The sequence below is a fragment of the Chanodichthys erythropterus genome, chromosome 6 (genome assembly GCF_024489055.1).
Source record: "Chanodichthys erythropterus isolate Z2021 chromosome 6, ASM2448905v1, whole genome shotgun sequence".
Classification (NCBI taxonomy): domain Eukaryota; kingdom Metazoa; phylum Chordata; class Actinopteri; order Cypriniformes; family Xenocyprididae; genus Chanodichthys; species Chanodichthys erythropterus.
The window spans coordinates 28,356,812-28,379,026 of NC_090226.1; the positions used below are offsets into that span (position 1 = coordinate 28,356,812).

The 22,215-nt window shown below is 36.1% G+C and overlaps 1 protein-coding gene across 1 annotated transcript in view; it reads right to left on the reverse strand.

The window, feature by feature from the left end:
* Nucleotides 1-22,215, reverse strand: part of crtc1b (CREB regulated transcription coactivator 1b) — a 43,391-nt gene that overhangs the window by 17,948 nt on the left and 3,228 nt on the right. Inside the window, exons 3-9 of the mRNA XM_067388548.1 lie at nucleotides 12,265-12,392; nucleotides 12,111-12,170; nucleotides 11,918-12,021; nucleotides 9,769-9,874; nucleotides 4,724-5,060; nucleotides 794-1,006; nucleotides 604-690 (exon numbers count right to left, since the gene is read on the reverse strand). Coding sequence (XP_067244649.1) covers nucleotides 604-690; nucleotides 794-1,006; nucleotides 4,724-5,060; nucleotides 9,769-9,874; nucleotides 11,918-12,021; nucleotides 12,111-12,170; nucleotides 12,265-12,392 — 1,035 coding nt within the window. The remainder of the gene's footprint in view (nucleotides 1-603; nucleotides 691-793; nucleotides 1,007-4,723; nucleotides 5,061-9,768; nucleotides 9,875-11,917; nucleotides 12,022-12,110; nucleotides 12,171-12,264; nucleotides 12,393-22,215) is intronic.

The following is a 22,215-nucleotide window of genomic DNA, read 5'->3' on the forward strand; positions in this document are numbered from 1 at the left end:
AAGAGGACGAGGAAACAGGAACTAAAGGAAACAAAACAGAATATCAAAATAAGAGTCCATAACCATGACAAACAAACAAACACACACACACACACACACACACACGTTTGTTTTTGTGAATTGTGGGGACTTTCCATAGACCGCAATGCATTTTATACTGTACAAACCGTACTTTCTATCCCCCTACCCTACCCCTACCCCTAAACCTAACCATCATAGGAAACTGTGCACACCTTTATTTTCTCACAAAAACATCATTTAGTATTTTTATTAATTAAATATGACCACCCGGTGGCTGGTCCCCACGATGTAGGTGAACTCAGGTTTATATTACATCGTGGGGACATTTGGTCCCCACAATGTAATATAAACAAAAGCACACACACACACACACACACACACACACACACACACACACACACACACACACACACACACACACACACACACACACACACCTAAAGGAAATTAGCCAGATGTAAGACAACATAAATAGATGTAACAGTGTGAAAGTGTGTACTGAAAGTGGTGGCAATAGAGAGAAGTACACTCTGAGATGCCAGTAAACAATGAAGAATAAACCCATGGAGGTGCAATGCTTACTTGTGGTGAACCGCCGGGTGAGAAGCCCTGATTGGATACTGGAGAAGTTGGTGACTGATTGGCCGAAGAGCCGGTCTGACTGCGATACTGTATGGAGGAAAGGGCATTAGAATTATGTGATATGTGTTGAATTTTACATAAGTGAAATATCAACCTAATGCAAAATGCATGCACTAAAAGAAAAACTTACTGAATTGGCAGTTCCACTTGTGTCTGTCTGTGATTGGCTGGCAAGAGAGGTCTGGACGGTGCTGGGGGTGGAGCTTACAGTGAGAGGTGGGAGCCGTATGAGACGAATGTTCTGAGGGAGGGTATGTGGCTGTTTCTGCAGGTCATTCAGTAAACTCAGCAGTGAGTACTGAGACAACTGCTGCTCCAGTGAAAGACTGTCCATCGTGATCGGCTGTGATAACAACATACCATCAACAAATCAGATGAAAGTGAAAGTGATGTGATGTGTAGCCAAATATAGTGTCCAATACTTAGAATTTGTGCTCTGCATTTCACCTATCCAAGTGTGCACACACAACAGTGAGTACTGAACACACACACACCCAGAGCAGATGTTAGTGTTATGAATGAGGAAATTTAGCAAAAAACATGGTCTTCAAAAGAGATTGCAAAAATCTATACATTTATTACTAGCTCATTGTCAATGATCCCACAGTGTGACAAATAAGTTTTTAAAAACTTGTGCAGTGTGCAAAGCTACATCTGATGACAATAAAATCTTTCTGTAGGTCTGTGCCCACTCCTTTGTGTCAGAAAAATAGGAATGATGTTACCATTAAAGGAGAGAATATAAATACAAAATACAGGGTTGACATTAAGCCTTGTCATGTGCTTGTCTGGGTAAAAAAAAATAGGATTTATTTGTGATGTAAATATAATTTATTCTGAAGAGATATTCTCAACTGTGTTATTCAGCTTTGATATATTTAAATCTTCCATATTTGTGATATTTACCCTGAGAGCATTTGTTAAATGTTTAATTGTAAATCTTATTAAATGTAAGCTTCATCAAGGGTTGCCAGGTTTGTGCAACAGAAGTAGCCCATTGTGATTTTCTCCCAATGTGATTTTCTGGCCGAATTCTCCACTAAATTTGTATGTCTGGGGGTGTTTTGGAGGTGTTGGAGGGCTAAAATCATATGTACGGGGGTGGAAATCAACCCGCGGAAAACATTTATACTTGCGGCAACAAACAAACTTGGCAACACTGGCTTCACCTTTTATTTTAAATTCTTCAATTTGATCAATAAATTAAATTAGAATTTTAAATTTGTACCACATTACAGTTTCTTTATGTATGCTGCACTCATTTGTTTCATTGAGAGGCTGTGCAAGCCTCAACGCGCAACTTTTTTTACTGCCACATCAGTCGTCACTTATACTAAATGTAATAAAATCATCTGTAACACTTTACAATAAGGTTCATTAGTTAACATTAGTTAACTAAATTAGTTACCATGAACTAATAATGAACTGCACTTTTACAACATTTATTAATCTTTGTTAATTTCAACATTTACTAATAAATCTTGTTAACATCAGTTAATGCACTGTGAACTAACATGAACAAACAATGAACAACTGTATTTTCATTAATTAACATTAACAAAGATTAGTAAATACAGTAACAAATGTATTGCTTATGGTTTGTTCATGTTACTAACTAATGAACCTTATTGTAAAGTGTTACCAGATCATTCTCACATTTTGGCTCAGCCCCGGATTGCCCTGGCCCAATTTAACCCCTGAATGCTCCAAAGCATCTTTACAGAAAATCATGACGATAATGATTATAATAGCTTAATATCTTTGTACCTTACAGTAGCATTTAGCAGATTAGAGCTGGACGATAACATAGCTTACATTTCGTGATTATAGAAGCAACCAAGCAGTTGAGATATGCTATAGTATATAATGCCCTACATTACTGTAATGTGTGTATGTGGAAAACGTTGGGTTACACTTTATTTTAAGGTGCCTGTGTTACAGTGTATTTATATATTTCAGTACTGAGTAATAACAATTAACTACATGTACTTACTACATGGGTTAGGGTTAGGATTAGGGATTGGTTTAGGGTTAGTCGCATGTAATTATGCATAATTCATAGTTATTACTACAGGAACTTCATGTAATATGTTTAACAAGTACAGTGCTTAACGTAAATGAGTGCAACCCCTTTGAAAAGTAACATTTTAAACAATATCTCAATGAACACAAAAACAATTTCCAAAATGTTGACAAGACCAAGTTTAATATAACATCTGTTTTTACTTAAAACATGAAAGTAAGGTTAATAACATAACTTTACACATTTTTCAGTTTTACTCAAATTAGGGTGATGCAAAAATGAGTACACCCCACAACAAAAACTACTACATCTAGTACTTTGTATGGCCTCCATGATTTTTAATGACAGCACCTCTTGTAGGCATGGAATGAACAAGTTGGTGACATTTTGCAATATCTATCTTTTTCCATTCTTCAAGAATGACCTCTTTTAGAGACTGGATGCTGGATGGAGAGTGATGCTCAATTTGTCTCTTCAGAATTCCCCATAGGTGTTTGATTGGGTTCAGATCAGGAGCCACTGAATCACTTTCACCCTGTTCAGAAATCCAACAGTGGCCTTAGATGTGTGTTTAGGATCATTGTCATGTTGGAAAAGTGCACGACGACCAAGGGTACGGAGTGATGGTAGCATCTTCTCTTTCAGTATAGAGCAGTACATCTGTGAATTCATGATGCCATCAATGAAATGCAGCTCCCCGACACCAGCAGCACTCATGCAGCTCCACATAAGGACACTGCCACCACCATGTTTCACTATTGGCACTTTGTATTCCTCACCTTTGCGACGCCATACAGTTTTGAAGCCATCAATGCCAAAAACTTTTATCTTGTCTCTTCACTTCAGAGTTCAGAGTCCCAGTAGTCTTCATCTTTGTCAGCAGGGGCCCTGGCAAACTCTAGGCGGGCTTTTTTGTGCCTGGGCTTTAGGAGAGGCTTCTTTCGTGGACGGCACCCATGCATGCCATTCCTCTACAGCGTACGCCATATTGTGTCACGGGAAATAGTCACCCCAGTTTGGCTTTCTACTTCTTTAGATAACTGCAGTGAACTTGCATGCCGATTTTCTTCAACCCTTCTCATCAGAAGACGCTCCTGACGAGGTATTAACTTCCGTGGACAACCTGGATGTCTCTGTGAGATGGTTGCAGTTCCATCTTTTTAAAATTTTTGTACCACTTTTGCTACAGTATTCTGACTGATAAGTAAAGCTTTGCTGATCTTCTTATAGCCTTCACCTTTCTGGTGTAAAGAAATTATTTTCTTTCTCAGGTCTTGTGACATTTCTCTTCCATGTGGTGCCATTGCTGACAGCATGAAATTGGAAGGGATTTTAACACCCTTTTATAGTCAGCTGTCTGCTGGACACCTGTGTAATGAATAATTAGTCTCACCTGTGGTTGAATTCTTGTTAAATTAGACATTTGTAGTCTAAAATTTAGCTTTGCTAAATTTATATTATTAACCTTACTTTCATGTTATAAGTTAAACAGATGCAATGTAAAACTTAGTCTTGTCAACATTTTGGAAATTGTTTTTGTGTTCATTGAGATATTGATTAAAATGTTACTTTTCAAAGGAGTCATACTCATTTACGCTAAGCACTGTACATTGTACAATAAAGTGTTACCAAAAGTTTAATTATTGAAGAACAGGGCAATAATATAGTTACATTTTGCAACAAATAAATATTTGCAGTTAAAGTTTGCTATAGTCATTTTACATGAGTGCACGGCATGTATGCAGATAAAGGTGGATATAACATATATACACTTTTATATGTATAGAGCTGTGTGACAATAAAGTTTACACTTCTCTATGATGTAAACAATCACGCAGTCGATATTTGTTATATAGTAAATATTGCTTTACATGAGTATACCGTGTGTTATCGTTTTTTTATTTTCAAAAACTATATATATATATATATATATATATACAAAAGATTATAATCAGATTTTCATGACACCCCACAGAGTGTTAGAAATAAAAATAACTCTTTAATTACACGTTACAAATTTAAAACTCATTGGCTTACCTGTGCAATGGATATCTGAGGTGAGACTGCAGGTGGTAGCGTTGGGGTGGGCTGCTGTGGGCTGATACTGGGTGAGGGGGCGGAGGCAGTGTGCTGGGCAGGAGAGGAGGGAGGAATGTGACTAGCAGCACTGATGCCCAAGTGTGTCAGGTTGGTGGTCAGGTTGCTGGTACTACTGGAGCTGGACGTAGGAAAAGTTATCTGGTCATCTGGATCAAGCGGGGTGGGAAGAGGAGGAGGGAACTGGATGTTTGTCAGATCAGGTAAGGAGCCGCCTGTGCTGTGAGCAGCTGGCATCAATGAGCTATTCATTTCTTGATCAGGAGATGGAAATATGCTGAAAAAATGAGAGATTATGCTGTGGGATATGCAATTAAATATTGCAATGCCTCTATATAATGAGGTAAATTATATAAAGAAGCAAATTAGCAAATTACAAATACAGTAGGTTTATTTAACATTTATTTAAGATCTTTTGATGTTTGATTGACATTAGACAGGTATTTAATTGGGCTGCTAAATACGTAATATACTGACACATATCTGTTTACATCATATGAACAACACGTTAAATACATGTATTACACGCGTATTAAACGCATATTTCAAACGCAAACAACATGTATTTGGCCATTTAGGCCTTCCACAGACATTTTGACATCTGTGTGAGCATGTATTTGACTATTTGGGCACAATTCTCGCGTGCGTGACAGAGAGAGAGCGCACAGGAGAGAGCGCTTCTGTTGTGTTTCATTCAGCGTGATTCCGCCTATCTCGCCTTCACTAACTGCAAGTTAATTGATAACAAATTGTGATCGGATTGTAATTTTGTGCCACGATGAGCTTAGCTACCTTTGATTAGGCTGTAGGCTGAAATTATATTCAACCCGCCAAAGTGGCTAGTGGGAGTGGCTGTCTTACCCGCCACAGCTGAAATCTACCCGCATTTGGCGAGTGTTAATGTTAAGCCCTGTGCTGTAGGATTTTTCTTGAAACCCTGCCGTTTGATAATTTTTTTTAGACTTTCTGACCCCAAGACTCAGCTAATTTCTGCAATTCTCCAGCTCTGATCCTCGGAGAGTCAAAATATGTCATTTTGGTGATCAAAGACTTTTTTAAGGGAAAAAATAATTGACTACAGGGGGACTTTAAGGGAATTTGTACCGAATGTGCGAATATAAAACTAACTTTACCCAAGTCACTTAGTGTCGGTGCGCCTCTGCAGCTGATATTACAACTTTAGCACATTTGTCAGCTAAACATTCATTCAGTGTTTCCCAATGACCCTGTGCCGCCACCACCGTTTCATCATAAACCGAAAATTTAAAACATAGGCCTACAAAGCTTAAATGGTCTCTAAGTTGTATTTTAACAACGAACTAAAATCGAAATCATGATATGCCAAATACAGTGCCAAATAATGTACATTTTCTGAACAACAATACTACAACAAAAGCTCCTTTCATGTCAGTAAAGCTGTTGTGATAGAGAGAGGAGAAATGTAACAAAGTTTAATGTTGTATGTAAACTGTGTTTGAGAGAGAGAGAGGGAGGTGTTCAGAGAGGAGTCTGTTGGATGTTAAGCTGTTATTTGTTTTATGGACTCAATGTTGAAAATTTAAAACATTTCAAACACTGTTGGCAGAAGTGAAAAATAAATAATTTTATAAAGTTACAATTTTGTTTGATTCCATGATGTATTTTACTGAACATGAGTATTTACAATGCAAATCCAAATTGTTTTAATTTACTGACAGTTACTTATATCTCGTCTTTTCAATTTATAAAGATCAGATTCTGCAAGTAAAATTACAATAATAAGGTGACTTGACTTGGACTTGACTTGACCTACTACAGGACTTGACTTGACTTGACTTGACATAGCTTGTGACTTGACTTGCCCAAGAAAAAAATACTTGGGACTTACTTGAGACTTGAAGGTTAAGACTTGAGACTTACTTGAGACTTGCACATGTGTGACTTGGTCCCATCTCTGATATATATATATATATATATATATATATATATATATATATATATATATATATATATATATATATATATATATATATATTTATATATATATATATACACACAGACTGCGTTCCAAATTATTATGCAAGTGACATATCGGTAAGATTTCAGTACAATAAACATTCAGATTTTAGTTTTTCTAAGAAAATGTTTGTTTGTTTATTTATCCATGTCTTTTTAGATAACTGGTATCAATCTCAGACAAAATAATTTGCCAGATCTATGGAAACCCTACTTAGAGGTTGTTCCACATTATTAAGCAAGTCACAGTTCTCATGCAATATGGGGAAGAAGAAAGATCTTTCTGAAGATGAAAAGCATGAAATGGTGCAATGTTGTGCAAAAGGCATGAAGCTGCTGGTGTCTCAAGAAGCTCTCCATGCTGGCTGGCAGTTGTGCGTAAAGATTTTTCATTTCAGCCACTCCAAACCTCAGAGAGAAACATTTACAGTGGGTTTAGAAATACATGAAGACTCATTTTTAAATAGTTTTATTCACTGACTAATGCCGTACTACAATGGATGGTCTAAATGGATAGATTTCTGGATGGTTGGTGAATGGCCACCACGTTCCAACAAGACTGCGACATCAGCAAGGCGCTAGTGGGTGATGATTTGGGCTGGAATATTGGGAAGTGAGATGGAAGGTCCCTTTAGGGTCTCTGAGGGTATTAAAATGACTTTTGCAAGATATGTGGAGTTCATAACTGGCTATTTTCAGCTATGGTATAAAAAGGAGAATAGTGCATAGTGCAATGCACTATTGTATGCACTATGCATGTATTGTATGTACTATGCACTATGCACTATCCAATGCTGCAAAAAAACACCACAGCAATAAAAAAAAATTATTTCTGCACCCACTGTAAATGTTTCTCTTTGTGAGCTTTGGTTTGGAGTGGCTGAAATGCATCTTGACGCACAACTGCCAGCCTGCATGGAGAGGTTCTCAAGACTCCAGAGACACCAGCAGCTTCAAATACCTGTTTGCTGCTCAACACTGGCTTTTTTTTAATAGCTGCCCTTTTAATACAATTAATTTTTTTGACAGGAACGTTCATCAATAAGCCTTTATCTGACCGAGTTCTGCTGTGCTCTAAATCACTCACAAATCTTACGATAATTCGATAATCTCCATTCAGTTTTCACACAATATTAGTTGTTTTCATGCCTTTTGCACAACATTGCACCATTTCATGCTTTTCATCTTCAGAAAGATCTTTCTTCCTCCCCATATTGCATGAGAACTGTGACTTGCTTAATAATGTGGAAAAACCCCAAGTAGGGTTTCCATAGATCTGCCAAATTATTATGTCTGAGATTGATACCAGTTATCTAAAAACACATGGATAAATAAACAAACAAACATTTTCGTGGAAAAACCAAAATCTGAATGTTTATTGTACTGAAATCTTACTGATATGTCACTTCACTCACCTTTGTAATAATAAGTTTCTTGATTTCTTTAGCTCTAAGATTGATCACACTCGTAAATGTATTATTTCTTCTCTTCCTTCGTCTGTTTCTCCTTTATCTGTTTCAGAATTTTCTGGTACCCATCTCTCAAACTTCTCCAGAATGGACCTGAATTCTCTTTGCAATGAGGTTTCAAAAATGAAAGCTGCCACTTCCATTGTTGATCCTGTACCAACCGGGCTGTTTCAGTCATGCTTTGCTACTTTATGTCCTGCTGTATTAAGCATCATAAATGATTCTCTGTGTACTGGTGTAGTGCCAGCAGCATTTAAAAATGCTGCTGTGACCCCCATACCAAAAAAACATTAACTTTTGATAATCTAAATAATTTCCGTCCCATATCCAATCTTCTGTTTCTCGCCAAATTTTTAGAGTGAATTGTTGCCAATCAATTGAATTCTCATCTTACTGCAAACAATCTTTTTGAGCCCCTTCAATCGGGATTACGTAAACTCCACAGCACTGAAAAAGCTTTATTTAAGGTCAATAATGACTTTGCTAATAGCTTCTGATTCTGGCTGTCTTTCTATTTTGATTCTTCTTGATTTCAGTGCCGCATTCAACACTGTTGATCATTCAATTTTACTTACTCGTTTAGAGTCTGTCTTTGGTGTTTCTAGGACTGCACTAAGCTGGTTTGAGTCTTATCTCTCAGATGATCGAAAGCAGTTCATTGCTATGGGTGGTTGCAGATGTGACATCGGTGCTGTGAAATCTGGTGTTCCTCAAAGGATCAGTTCTGGGCCCTTTACTTTTTAGCATTGACATTTATCCATTGGGTCAACTTTTAAGATCACTTGGTCTCAACTTTTAAGATCACTTGGTCTCAATGCAGATGACACTCAGGTTTATGTACATTCAAAACCTGATGTTAACATGGCTGTGTATTTCCGAGATGTCTGAAAATTTCTTGTGTCTGAACAGTGACAAGACGGAGGTAATGCTCATTGGTTCACCCCACCAGATACTTAAGGCTGGGTCTTTAATTTTAAGTGTGGATGGCTCTATACTGGAATTTCAAACAAAATAAAAAAATGTAGGGGTGATATTTGATGCACATTTAACATTTGTTCCCCATGTTCAGAACACTGTATCATTTTTTCATTTAAAAAAATATTGCCAGATTGCATCTTATGGTGTCACTTCCAGTAGCTGAAAAGTTTATCAATATCTTTGTGTTTTATCGCATTGATTATTGTAATGCTTTGCTGGTCGGGGTCTCAAATGCTACCCTAAATAAAGCTAAATACAGCTGGTTCAAAATTCAGCTGCCCAAATCCTGTCTGGAATGGCCACTGCAAACTTTATTTTATTATTTCATTTTTATTTTTTATTTAAATTTAAAATTTGTACCCCATTTTGGCACATGATGAATATTAATTTTGGATCTTGAATGTAAAGTTGCTGCCACACCTCCTTTTCTACTGATGCTAAATCAAATATTATTCAAGTGTTACATTACATGTTTATCCAGCACACAGGTAAAAATAAAATAAATGCAAATAAATAATTAAAAACATGTCATGATAAACTCACTTAATCCCAGGAACATCACATGACTCTGTATGCAGAGATGCTTTGGGCTCATCTTTCTCCATCTCTGATTCAATGTCCTCTGTATCTGGAGGGGTGAGCAACAGCACTGAAGAAAGAGCGAGATTGAGAGAAGGATGAACTCCTACTATTCATTTTAAATGAGGAAAAACAACATATTACATTTACATGTCAGTCAATGACAAATAGAGTGTCCACGATAAAGTGTCATGATCACCAGTTGGAGTGCCCTATTTAGCCACCAGAGGGCACTCCAACACGGACTATTGTTCACCACTCGGACTACATTGCCCATAACCCACTTCCCGGACTCATTAGCACTTCATTGCACCCAGCTGTTTTGTATTATGTTATTAGTGTCTGTCTATTTATACTGAGTTTGTTTCTGCTTTTGTTATCAAGGTTTCATTTACGGTCACCAGCTTTTCTGTTTGTTTTGTTTGTTTTGTATGGACTGTTTCTCTGGATTTTGACCATTGCCTGTTTTTGGATTACGACTTTGGATTACCCCATTAAAGCTACGTTTGGATCTTACCTTGTCTCTGTGCTAACGTGACATAAAAAAAATGAAAAATATATTTAAAAAAAAACACATGCCTCAAATGTTTTCTTTATATTCATGTTCATTTTGTGTGTGTGTTTAACTTTTATACCATTTTTAAGAAAAGCATCAGCAGCATCTGCTCTCACGTCAACACATGGTGCATGCATCATGGTGCTCTTGTGAATGTGTGTTGGAGATAAATATTTTGTAAATAAAGTGGTAAATTATTTTATTTATTTTTTTTTTTTTGTGCAAACAAAGCACTCGCTTCATAAAATTGAGGTTAAACCACTACATGGATTACTTTTATGATGTCTTTGCTAACTTTCTGGGAAGAGGTAGTCGAGTAGGCTGTCATGGTGGGACAGAAAGCACTCAGATTTCATTAAAAAAATCGGTAACACTTTATTTTAGGGTTTTTAAATAGTTGCTTATTAACATGCATATTAATAGAATGTTGGCTATTTATTAGTACTTATTAAGCACATATTAATGCCTTATTCTGCATGACCTTATTCTACATTCTTAATCCTACCCAATACCTAAACTTAACAACTACCTTACTATCTATTAATAAGCAATACATTAGGAGTTTATTGAGGGAAAATTCGTAGTTAACAGTTTATGTGTTCCCTATACTAAAGTGTTACCAAAAGATCAATTGTGTTCTGGAGATAAACAGAAGTCTTACGGGTTTGGAACGACATGTGGGTGAGTAATTAATGACAGAATAAATTTTTTTTGGTGAACTAACCGTTTAAGGGTTCGGGCTCAGGCTCAAATTGATATGGTAAAACAGACGCCATCATTACTGTTTGTATCGCCTTTTTTTTTTCTTTTTTTTTTTTTTTTTACACAAGTCCTGAAGAAGATCCAGAGCTGAAATTCACATATGATAATGATAATGATAATGACATGTGCTGTAACAAAGACTATAGAATAACACAAGACGCGTCACTCGTAATGTTTTGAATGGGAGAAAGTGCAACGCGGAATATGGCGGAATAAGTCCCGCCTTCTAAATAAGAGCCAATCATCGATTGGTAAAGTCATCGCATCACTGCAGCAGCCATTAGAAGCTCCGGTTTTTTATAGAAACAGTCAGATGCGCACCTCCGAAATTAGGCACAAAATACACACATTTAGGACTGTGCATGCACATTAGGTTGATCCAGCCTGAAAATTACAGTTTTTTTGTCATGATTCAAGTGTTTAGAAACAAAATTTATGAGACAGTTGTTGTCAGATTTAATTGGTGATTTCAAATATGAAATTTAATCGAAAGCTTGGCAAATAGCTTTAGAGAATTTGATGTTTCCCCATTCAAAGAGATAGGAGCTACACTTGGATGCCCGAAAGACGTTTCAAAGATGGCCATCAAGTGAAATGACTTGTCTTAAAGGGACTTTGGCTTTAAGCAGTAGGCCAGTCATAACAGACTGGGCCATCTGATCAATCAGAGCAAAGTACACTCTCGAAATTCAATATTTTTACATTTACGCACAACAAAAATATCAAAGTGAATTCTAATTCCACTTCACGTGTACCTTCACAAATAATAATAAAAATAACCTCCCAAATGCTTACATGTTTTCACTCCTTTTGACTGCAATTCTTGAGATCCACCAACAAAAGTGTCCTGTGGAGCTGGATTCACAGCGCTCTGGTGTAGAGCTGAGTCAGAGTTGGTCCTGTAGTAGAGGTGGGAACAGAAGAAAAAATATGATTTATGACCTTCAAACATGTTTTGTTTCATAGTTTATGAGGAAAACTGCTTTACCTCCTCCAACTTGTGTCGGGAGGTGGTGACAGATATACCGAGCCGTAGGGGCAGCTGTCAATGTAACTGGGCTAAGGACAACATGTCTCACACATGTACACAGACATAAAAATACACCTCAGTCGGGTAAAACTAGCTGTTTATAGTAAAGGATATCTGACGTCCATGTTTGTCCACAGAGAGAGGTCTACGATGCGGAGAAGCTATGCGATTCCTGTCACGATACACGCGGTCCACCAGGCCATGATGTCGAGATGTCCGACTGGTGTCTAGAACTGTCGTCTGTAAAAGAATCTGATTTGCTTAAGGGATCTTCTAAGGCAAACGCATTTTCTTAGGAAAAGGTATCAGAACTTTTGCTGCAGTGTTGGGCAAATAAAAGCAATAAACAGGCTCCACGCTGAAGATGGACTAGCAGTATGAAAGCTTAGAGAAATGAGAACCATCTTGTATGTCCTTATGCTAATGTCTGTAAATGAAGAGCAATGATAAAATGACAATTGAAATGACACTTGTGCAAATGCATATTTTCGTCGGCATTGTTACATTTAACTAATTCATTAAATAGACACTCCTTAGGACATCCAATATTATCATATGAATCTTTGGTTAATACTTTGCTTTTGGTGTGGGTGATCTGGGTTATTCCTACAATACAGCACATTTTCATGTCCCTATCATTTATACAGTAATGTCCCTAAAAAGTCTATTTGGACATGTATCCACACTAAAATTTCCAAATGTCTTTGGACTATATATCAGAATATCAAAGGAAGTGGCAAGAAGTATAACATAAATACACTTTTCAAACAAAACATTTCACAAAAATACAAAAAAAAAAAAAAATGTATTTTATCATAATATAACAGTTAATGTCCCCAGGTGCTTATAAACATTAAACATGATAAACTGCCGAATTATTAAGAAACACTACAGATAGCTTTTCTTTCTCAAATCTACATGGTTACAAAAAATTTCCTTTGATTTGATAGTATTGCTATTTTGCATTTGGTATTTTTCTGTGTCCTCCATATCACTTTCAATCCTGTTTTGGTATCAGTCACATCCCTTTAATTAAAAGAAAAGCCTTAATGACTTGCATGTACGGGTCAACCAATCTGGTTCCAATCAAGGGGTCATGCACTGAGAAATCAAATTTTCCTTGAGCTTTTGGTATATAACAGGTCATCATACTACAAGAATATCCTGTAAGTTTCAGAACTAAAAATGTCCTTTTAGTCAAAAACAGCTTTTATTGAAACCAAGCCCAAATTATATTATATATCGTTTTGGAATGTGCCTCTTTATTACCTCATTGAGAGATGAAAGACCACCTCTCCAGAAGAAGATCAATGCCTACTTCTACATCATTACCACTGTAGCCCCACCCACTGATTCCAGCATGATAAGCAGTAGGTGAATAACAGACATGACGCTAACACTGGATCGAGCAACTAAGCGATAAACATGCCTTTGAAGAACGCAAAATGTTGTGCAGTGTCAGGTTGTGGAAAAACACAGTAGCTGCATTGGATTTGCAGAGAGTCTGAAATTTAAAAAAAAACAAAAAAACTATGCTGTGCCTTCTATATTGGATCCAACAGGAATGGCGCAACACACTTTTGTGAGTAAAAATGTTTTTACTCTGTCACTATTGCCTTGTTAAAGATTGATATGTATAGATTATGCGTAGCTACATGTCTAACCAAATTCACCAGTGATTTCTGATATGTAATGATTCATGTATTGATTTATTGTAAGTAAATCAAACCAGTGGCTAAATGGTCAACTTCTCATTGTTTCTCTTAGTAGGATGAAAATAACGTTATTTAAACTGTGATTTTATATAGAAAGCGATCAAAGAACGCTGCCTTTACAATCTCTGGAGCTGTCAATAAAACAGTGTGAGTGTGACTCTCGCGAAAACTCCTTTTATGCTGCGTTCACACCAGACGCGACTTGCGCGAATAAATAAGTTGGACACTTGAACATTTTGAGTTTACTCGCTTCATTCGCACGTGAAAATCCCTTCACAACAGACGCAAATTTGCGTCATGAGAGGGGCTCTCCCGCTCCTTTATGTGTCCCAGACTCTCCCACTGCTTTCTGCACACTTCCTCTGAATAAACACAACTTGTCAGTAGGGAAATAATTGTAAATTACAGCGAATAAGCTCAATTGGTCGTCTTTAGTTGGCTTGTGATCATATGTGTATATATATATATATATATATATATATATATATATATATATATATATATATATATATAGCTCAAATTGAATAAAGAATAAAGTTTTTTACAACTTATCAGATTGTCCGACCTCCTCACTCACTTTCTTCCAAACACGATCCTTTTTATTTCTGTTTCTATAAATGTATGAAGATTTTTTTTTTTTTTTTTTTTTTATTGAAACAACAGTAGGGGAATACAAAGACATTTGAGTATATAAAACAAATCAAAATTCTGTATCTTATATCACAAATCAATCATGTTTCTATTACATTAAGTATCCTTTTCAACAGTTTAGATGTCTTAACAGCTTTTCGATTGTTCTGTATTGATGTTAGAGAGTCATAAAAAATCTTCAAATCAGTGGAAAATAGTCTACTATTTGGTACAGTCGATATACATTTTGCTTTATGTATATGATATTTTCCTAATAGAATAAGAAGTTTAACTATATTATCCATTTCCAATAAACCAGTATCACAATCCATAAACAAGACCATTACATCAGTTATAGTGACAAACTTGTAAAATAAGTCAAAAAGGAAAATAGAAACTTGGGACCAAAATAGTTTTGTATAATTACAGTTGAAAAATAAGTGTACAATTGTTTCGGTTTCTTCTTCACAAAAACTGCATAGTGGCGAAAACCCTTCTTTAAATTTACTAATAAAATTGTTACATGGATAATATCTATTTATTATTTTAAAGTGAGTTTCTTTGACTTTGTTAGGAATTACAAATTTATTTATATCTGACCACAAATTCTGAAAAACAAGGGAGTGATAATCCTGTTTCCACCTCACTATTGCCTTAGGTGAAACACTTTTTTCTTTGATTAATATTTTTCTAATATACATATTATTGAATTTTTTATCCCTAATGGAAAGGCCCTCAACAGTTAGAGCAGGAAGAGAACCAATTACAGGATTATACATCTTTTCGTTTTTTATAAGATAGAGTAGTTTTGGTGAGATACAATGAATGAGTTTTAAATATTCTTTAAAAGATATATTTATCCCAAGATAATTAACTAAGTCATTATAATTATATAAGTCACCTGACTGATTTATTAAATCTGTAACAAAAATTAAGCCTTTGTTAAACCAATCATTCCAAAAAATTGTTTTGTTTTTGAATAATATATATTGGTTGTTCCAAATTACACAGGAATGGGGAGAGAAAATATGTTTGTAGACTAATTTCCAGGCATTCAAAACTTGTTTGTGAAAATTGGACAACTTAATTGGGAGTTTAGTACATTTAAAATCACAGGTAAGTAGAAAATTAAGACCACCACATTCTTTGAAAATTAAATTGGGAATAAAGAACCATGGAAAGTTGTTATCACAAAGACAGTGCTTGATCCAGTTAATTTTAAATATATTATTGATAGTGTCAAAATCTAAAACATTTAGTCCTCCTTCTGATAAACTTCTGATTAGTTTTCCTTTTAATATACTCTGTCTTGCCTCTCCAGATAAACTGAAATAAAATGTTATCAACTGCGGCACACATTTTGGAATCTACATAAAGAGACAATGCAGGATACACAAGTCTTGAGATCCCTTCAGCCTTGGAGATCAATACACGACCTTGAATAGATAAATTTCTTTGGAGCCAACAGTTAAAAATATTTCTTGTTTTTTGTAATCTCTGTGAAAAATTCTCTGTGATTCTCTCTGAGGCTGATTTACTAATTACAATACCCAAGTATCTAACTACCTGTTTAACCTGTATTCCAGATATACATGAGTCTTCTAGTTGGTGTACAGCCATAATCTCACTCTTAGATTGATTCACAGAGAGACCTGAGGCATCAGAGAATAATTTGAGTGCCTCCAGAATCACAGGGACCTGATCTTTGTTTTTCAAAAATAAACAAGTGTCATCAGCAAGTTGACTTATAGTTAAAGTGAAATCTCCTATCTCAATACCTCTAACTTGGGAGCAATGCAGAGTGTAAAGATTTAATGTTTCAGCTGCTAATAAAAATAAAAACGGGGAAATAGGGCATCCCTGTCTAATGCCTCTTCGGATAACAAAACGAGAAGACATACCACCAGATAAAGAAACACTACTTGAAATATTATTATAGAATGTGTGCATCATATTTGTAAAGGTTGGGCCAAAACCAAAGTGACTAAGGGCCTGATACATGAAATTGTGCTCAACGGTATCGAAAGCCTTACAAAAATCTAAAAACAAAATAAGAGCTTCCTTGTTTACTAAATCTGAGTAATCTAAAATGTCTAACACCAATCTAATGTTATTTGAAATACTTATTCCCTTCATAAATCCAGACTGTGTGACAGATATGATTTCCTCCAAACAAAGTTTTAATCTGTTGGCAAATAGAGATGCTAATAATTTGTAATCCGAGTTAAGGAGTGTGATTGGGCACCAGTTGTCCAAGTGCAAAATGTCTTTATTAGGTTTTGGAATTAGTGTAATTACTCCCTGTTTCATAGATTCTGTAAGTTCCCCATTTACTGCACACTCATTGAACACATTCAAAATAAACTCTCTAATATCTTCCCAAAAAACTCTGTAAAACTCAAAAGGTAAACCATCGGGTCCTGGGCTTTTGTTAAAAGGTGTTTTTTTAATGATATCATCCAATTCTTTCAATGACATTTCCTCCTCACAAAAGTTTCTATACTTATACAAGGGGTGAAAGGTTGTATCTTATTAAAAAATATATCGCTTAAATCAGGGTTAAATGATGATGTATATAGATTTTGGTAAAAGTCTGAAACAAATTTTGAGATTATTTTGTCATCTGATATAATAGTGTCATCAATATATAAAGAGGAATTTTTTTTTAAGTTCGGCTCGTTTTTTTTCCAAATTGAAAAAGTATGAAGAGTTTTTTTCTCCGGCTTCTAGCCATTTGGCCCTAGATCTAATGAAGGCCCCTTTAGCCTTTTCCATATAGAAGGTGTCTAGTTTTTCTCTTAATAGGTATAAACGTCCCTTCTCTGAATCATTTGGATTGGCAAGACAAGTAATATGGTTAATTTCTTTTAATATAGATTCAAATTGTAATCCTTTTAATTTTAGAAGATCTTTACTAAATTTTATAGAAAACTTTCGACACTCATATTTAAACAATTCCCAATTTAAGGTATGAGAAATGTTAGTATTTTTTTTAAAAGAATCAATTATGCCTTTAATACCCAAACAATAATTAGAATTGTGTAATAAAGTGGTATTTAATTTCCAATACCCTGGTTTCCTAAATGAGTTACAGTTAAGGTCAGAAATTTCTAACTCAATACCCGAGTGATCAGTTAAAGGTGCACTGGAAATAGAACATGATTTAACAGAAGAAATCAGACTATCAGATATTAGCCAAAAATCAATACGTGATTTTTGTGTCAAATCAGATTTGAACCAAGTAAATGAAGAGGAAAAGTCATTATGTAATAATCTATGAATATCTACCAACTAATTATTTTGTTAACAGTGGTAGTGCTATATTTTGGAGGAAATCTATCATAACATAAGTCAGGAGCCTCATTAAAGTCCCCGCCCATAATTAGCGATGTAGATGGGTATTTTATTTTTAAAGTTATTAATTTGGATGTTAAATCTGTAAAGAGACAATTATTAAGACTGGATCTGTTAAAGCCATAGACATTAACCAAAATAACAATGCTTTCCCCAAACTGGATAACAATAATTAACCATCTGCCTTCATTCGAGCAATGTGATTCAAGTACAGTGTAATTAAAGTGCTGATTAAATAAAATCATAACCCCAGCAGAATTATTGGAACCATGACAGTAGATAATTTTACTCCCCCATTGATTGGACCAGAAACTTTCATCTTTCACACATGAATGCGTTTCTTGTAAAAAATAGACATCTCTGCATTTTGATTTACAAAAAAGAAATAAAGCTTTACGTTTGGTTAAGTCTCGGATTCCCCTAACATTGAGTGAAAAACAATTCAACTTAAATGACATAAAAGAACAAACAAGAACTTGTAACCAAAATCTATTGTTTAGTAAATAAAACTAAAACTTCTTAACGGATTGAAGTAGAAAAAAGTAAGTGCAACACTTAACCAGACCTCCTCACTGTAGTAAGAACCAGCTTAACATTTCTCTAGTCTAGGTTGGAACCCTAACAAGAAACAATTCCCATGAGGATGAAAAACCTCACTACAGAATATTAAAGTCACTGTAAAGAGTCATTATATGTTGTCCACTGTAATTTTCTTCCCGTCGATGATGGCAGCTGAACCCTGAAACCCTGCACGTTTACCTTCCAGTCTAGCTTGGTTCACGAGTGGCCACAGTTTATTTCGAGCTTCCCTTGCTTCCCTTCGTGTTAAGTCCTCCGTTATCCTGATATTCTTTTGTTTGAGAATTTCGGAGCGCTTTGCGCCGGCCCAGACGAGGTCACGGTGCGTGCGAGAGGCGAACTGCACAATAATGCGACGAGGCTGAGTAAGTCCTTTCTTCCCAAACCTGTGGGCCACGTCGATGGAAGACTGGAGAACATCTGCTAGACATGGTGAAACTAAACGCAATATTTCCATCACAGCCATCTTTACATTTTCACCTTCCACTTCAGGGATACCAGCAATCCGTAGCTTCCACCGTCTTTTGTATGCCTCCAATTCATCCAGCTTTTCCCAGAGTTGCTTGTTTTCAGTCTTTAGTGACGTAACTTGGTCCTTCATCGCACTGGAGTTAGTAACGGCAAGATCGGCCTTATCAGAGATCGCGTCCATTTTAGTTCCAAGTTCAGTGATGCGGTTTGAGTTACACGAGACAGAATTTTCAATTGCGGTTAATTTCTCTAAAAAATCGTCTTGTTTTTTCCCTAGTTTCTCAATTGCTTCCAAGAGAACTGCATTTGATGGTTCTGTAGTGTGGCGTCGCATCTTCGATTGTGGACTCTTGGTGGGAGTATCAGGTAATAAAGTTGAAAGAGCAGCTTTATCCTCCTGCACAGGTGCCGTTACGTAATCATGCACACGTTTCACTGCTAAAGCATCTTCCATTTGTTGCGATTAGGGAAATAAATTTTATGACGAGACCGAACCGAACTGTTATAACCGATAGAAAGTGTCACATCTCAAATACCAACTAGCAGGCTAATTTCCAAGAAAGTGCGTATAGGAAACATCCATCATCCTCAAGAAAAATAAGGGTTCTTAATTTTGTCAGATTAATATTAAACACTGTCTACTCACATGAGGACAAGTTAGATCAAGAATTGCACAAAATAAGTTTAAGAGCAACTAACAACACGACTTATACAGGCGCCATCTTGGCCCCGCCCCCCATAAATGTATGAAGATGTACATCGATGATGATTTTGTCCTCCATTGTTGTTTTGAATTTCTGCCTCAGCTCGCTACGTCACGTCACTACTAGAGCAAGCTCCTGATTGGTTAACGCGGCGCGGAAATTCGCCAAAGTTCAGATGTTTCAACGTGCGCGCCGCAGGATGACAATTCGCGTCTTTGCATTGACTTAACATGTAAATCACTCGCGCTTACCGCTTCATTCGCGTCCGGTTTGAACGCACCATTAGAATCAAAAATCTAAGCATTCGTTAGTGTGCAGACATTGAGTTACAGTGATGCTACTTGCTCATCACTGCAATCTTTCATGCTATGATCTAAATATAATGCTATACTGTAAACAACACTTTTCATGATTAGTAAACCTTGAGAACAGTAATAGTAAAAACATGCTAAAAGTTTTTGAAAGAGCTCCACATGTACTACTATTTTCATATGCAAATATGTTAGCCAATCACAGCAGTGGGCGTTTACATTGAAGTCTCACAGCAGACACGCCCCTTAAAACAGAGCGTTCAAATCAGAGGGTTAAAATCAGGTTAGGAAAAATGCTTTTTATTTCTAAATTATGACACCTTTTTTAAGTAAAAATCATACTAACATTAAAAGTGCACCCCAGGAAAAAAACAAAAATAAATAAAAAAATGCAGTTCATTGCAGTCCCAGACAGTGAGTGACCTTACATATTTAGATAAAATCGGATTTCTCCAATCATTGTAAAAAAAAAAAAAAACAAGCTAACAAAACTTGCTAGCTAGTGTTAGTGAAATGGTCAGGGAATCATTCTGCCTCCACTTAAAGGTGCATTGTAAGATTAATGTCCACTAGAGGCCTATTCAAAACAAAGGCGTATCTTGATGATGGCAAATTTGAGTGCGGAATCTTGGGACATGTTGTCTTCACCTCACAGCCGGTGGAAAAATTGGGATAGGACTCAGGAAGAAATCATGTTCAAAGATGCGATTATTAACGATACTGTAGTATGAAGCAGAGCAGGAGCGAGTGTTGTGGGAGCTGAACGAGGCCGCTGGAGCGATTGCGCAACACACGCCTCACGAGCAGCGGGACTTTTATTATGTCACAGTCGCCGGCGCCGCTTCCGCTTTTCCGGTCATGAGTATGAGGTAACGCAGCTCTGTTTATCATATTAGATACATTTGAGGGTGTTGAAAATGATGTTATAACGTTACTCTAGTGATGGGCAGAGCGAGGCTTCGTGAAACACTGAAGCAGTTGAATCAAATGTGCCGTGATGATTCGAGGCTTCGAAACAAACTGACACTTGACTCCACGGTGACCCCTAGTGGTCAGAACAGTGTAAATGCAACAAAACTCAAACTAAACATGCAGTAAAAACACCTTTTACAAATCTATTGCAAATGTTTTATTGAAAGTAAAATCTATTAAATGCAATTAACTAATTCTCTAATAAGATTAGGCTACATATAGAGTGACTGTATATCTGTTTTTTTTAATCAATTTTCAAGGCTTGTTTCTCTGTTCCATGGCTCAAGCGAAACAGGCCAATAAGAGATTAATAACTACCATTATTCATTTTAATTATTCTAATGTCTCATTAAAACATCTACAAATTTATAAAACTGATTTAGAGATCAGGTAAAACCCATAGACACTTGTTCAATGCTTCTCAGTGAATCTGCATGATTCATGAGTTAACTTTATCATCGCCCTCTGTTTTGAAATGTTTCGAAACAGTGATGACGTAATGAAGCCTCGTTTACTAAAATCACGTGACTTTGGCAGTTTGATACACGCTCCGAATCACTGATTCGAAACAAATGATTCATGAAGCTTCGGAGCTTCATGAAGCATGTGTTTCGAAATCGGCCATCACGTTACTCTGTGCGTTCGCTCGGCATCTGCTGTGAGACACTGTTACACACTGCAGTAAGATAGATCTATTTTAGAATATCATATTAAATGCTGGATGGCTTGTGTTGATAAATGGCATACAATTAATTTTAAAACGTATTGTATGATGGAAAAAATTCTGTATTACTGTTAATAAAAATAAAGCTGCATCTGATTATGCTATGTTAGCTACTTCACAAAATAGTGTTTTTCTCTGAGGCATGGTAAAGCATGGTACTCGCAAAAAATCAAGAAAATTAGATTTAAACAATAAGACTAAACTTGTTGAGCTATATAACAATGATTAGTTTATTGTCTATAAACGTAATCAAACAGTTGTTCTCTTGTCTATTAAAACATGTAATATATTAAAGAGTCTTTTGTGTTTCCATGGTTTCTACAAAATCAAACCGGAAACCGAGGGTAATGCGTGTATGACGCCATTGACAGGCGACTCCTCACACGTCCCTGAGCCTTGGTTAAAATTGCAATTTTCTCACGATTTACAAATAGTTGGAAACATTTGGGATATTGTAAGTATTCAAGTGAACAAAATATATAACACTGGCCTAGTGGTTTTTGGATATTTTACTGCAAAAATCTTACATAATGCATCTTTAAGCTCCAACCACAAAAAAATGAAAAGGGGTCTATAAACCTGCTGCTGTCTGTCATTAATGTC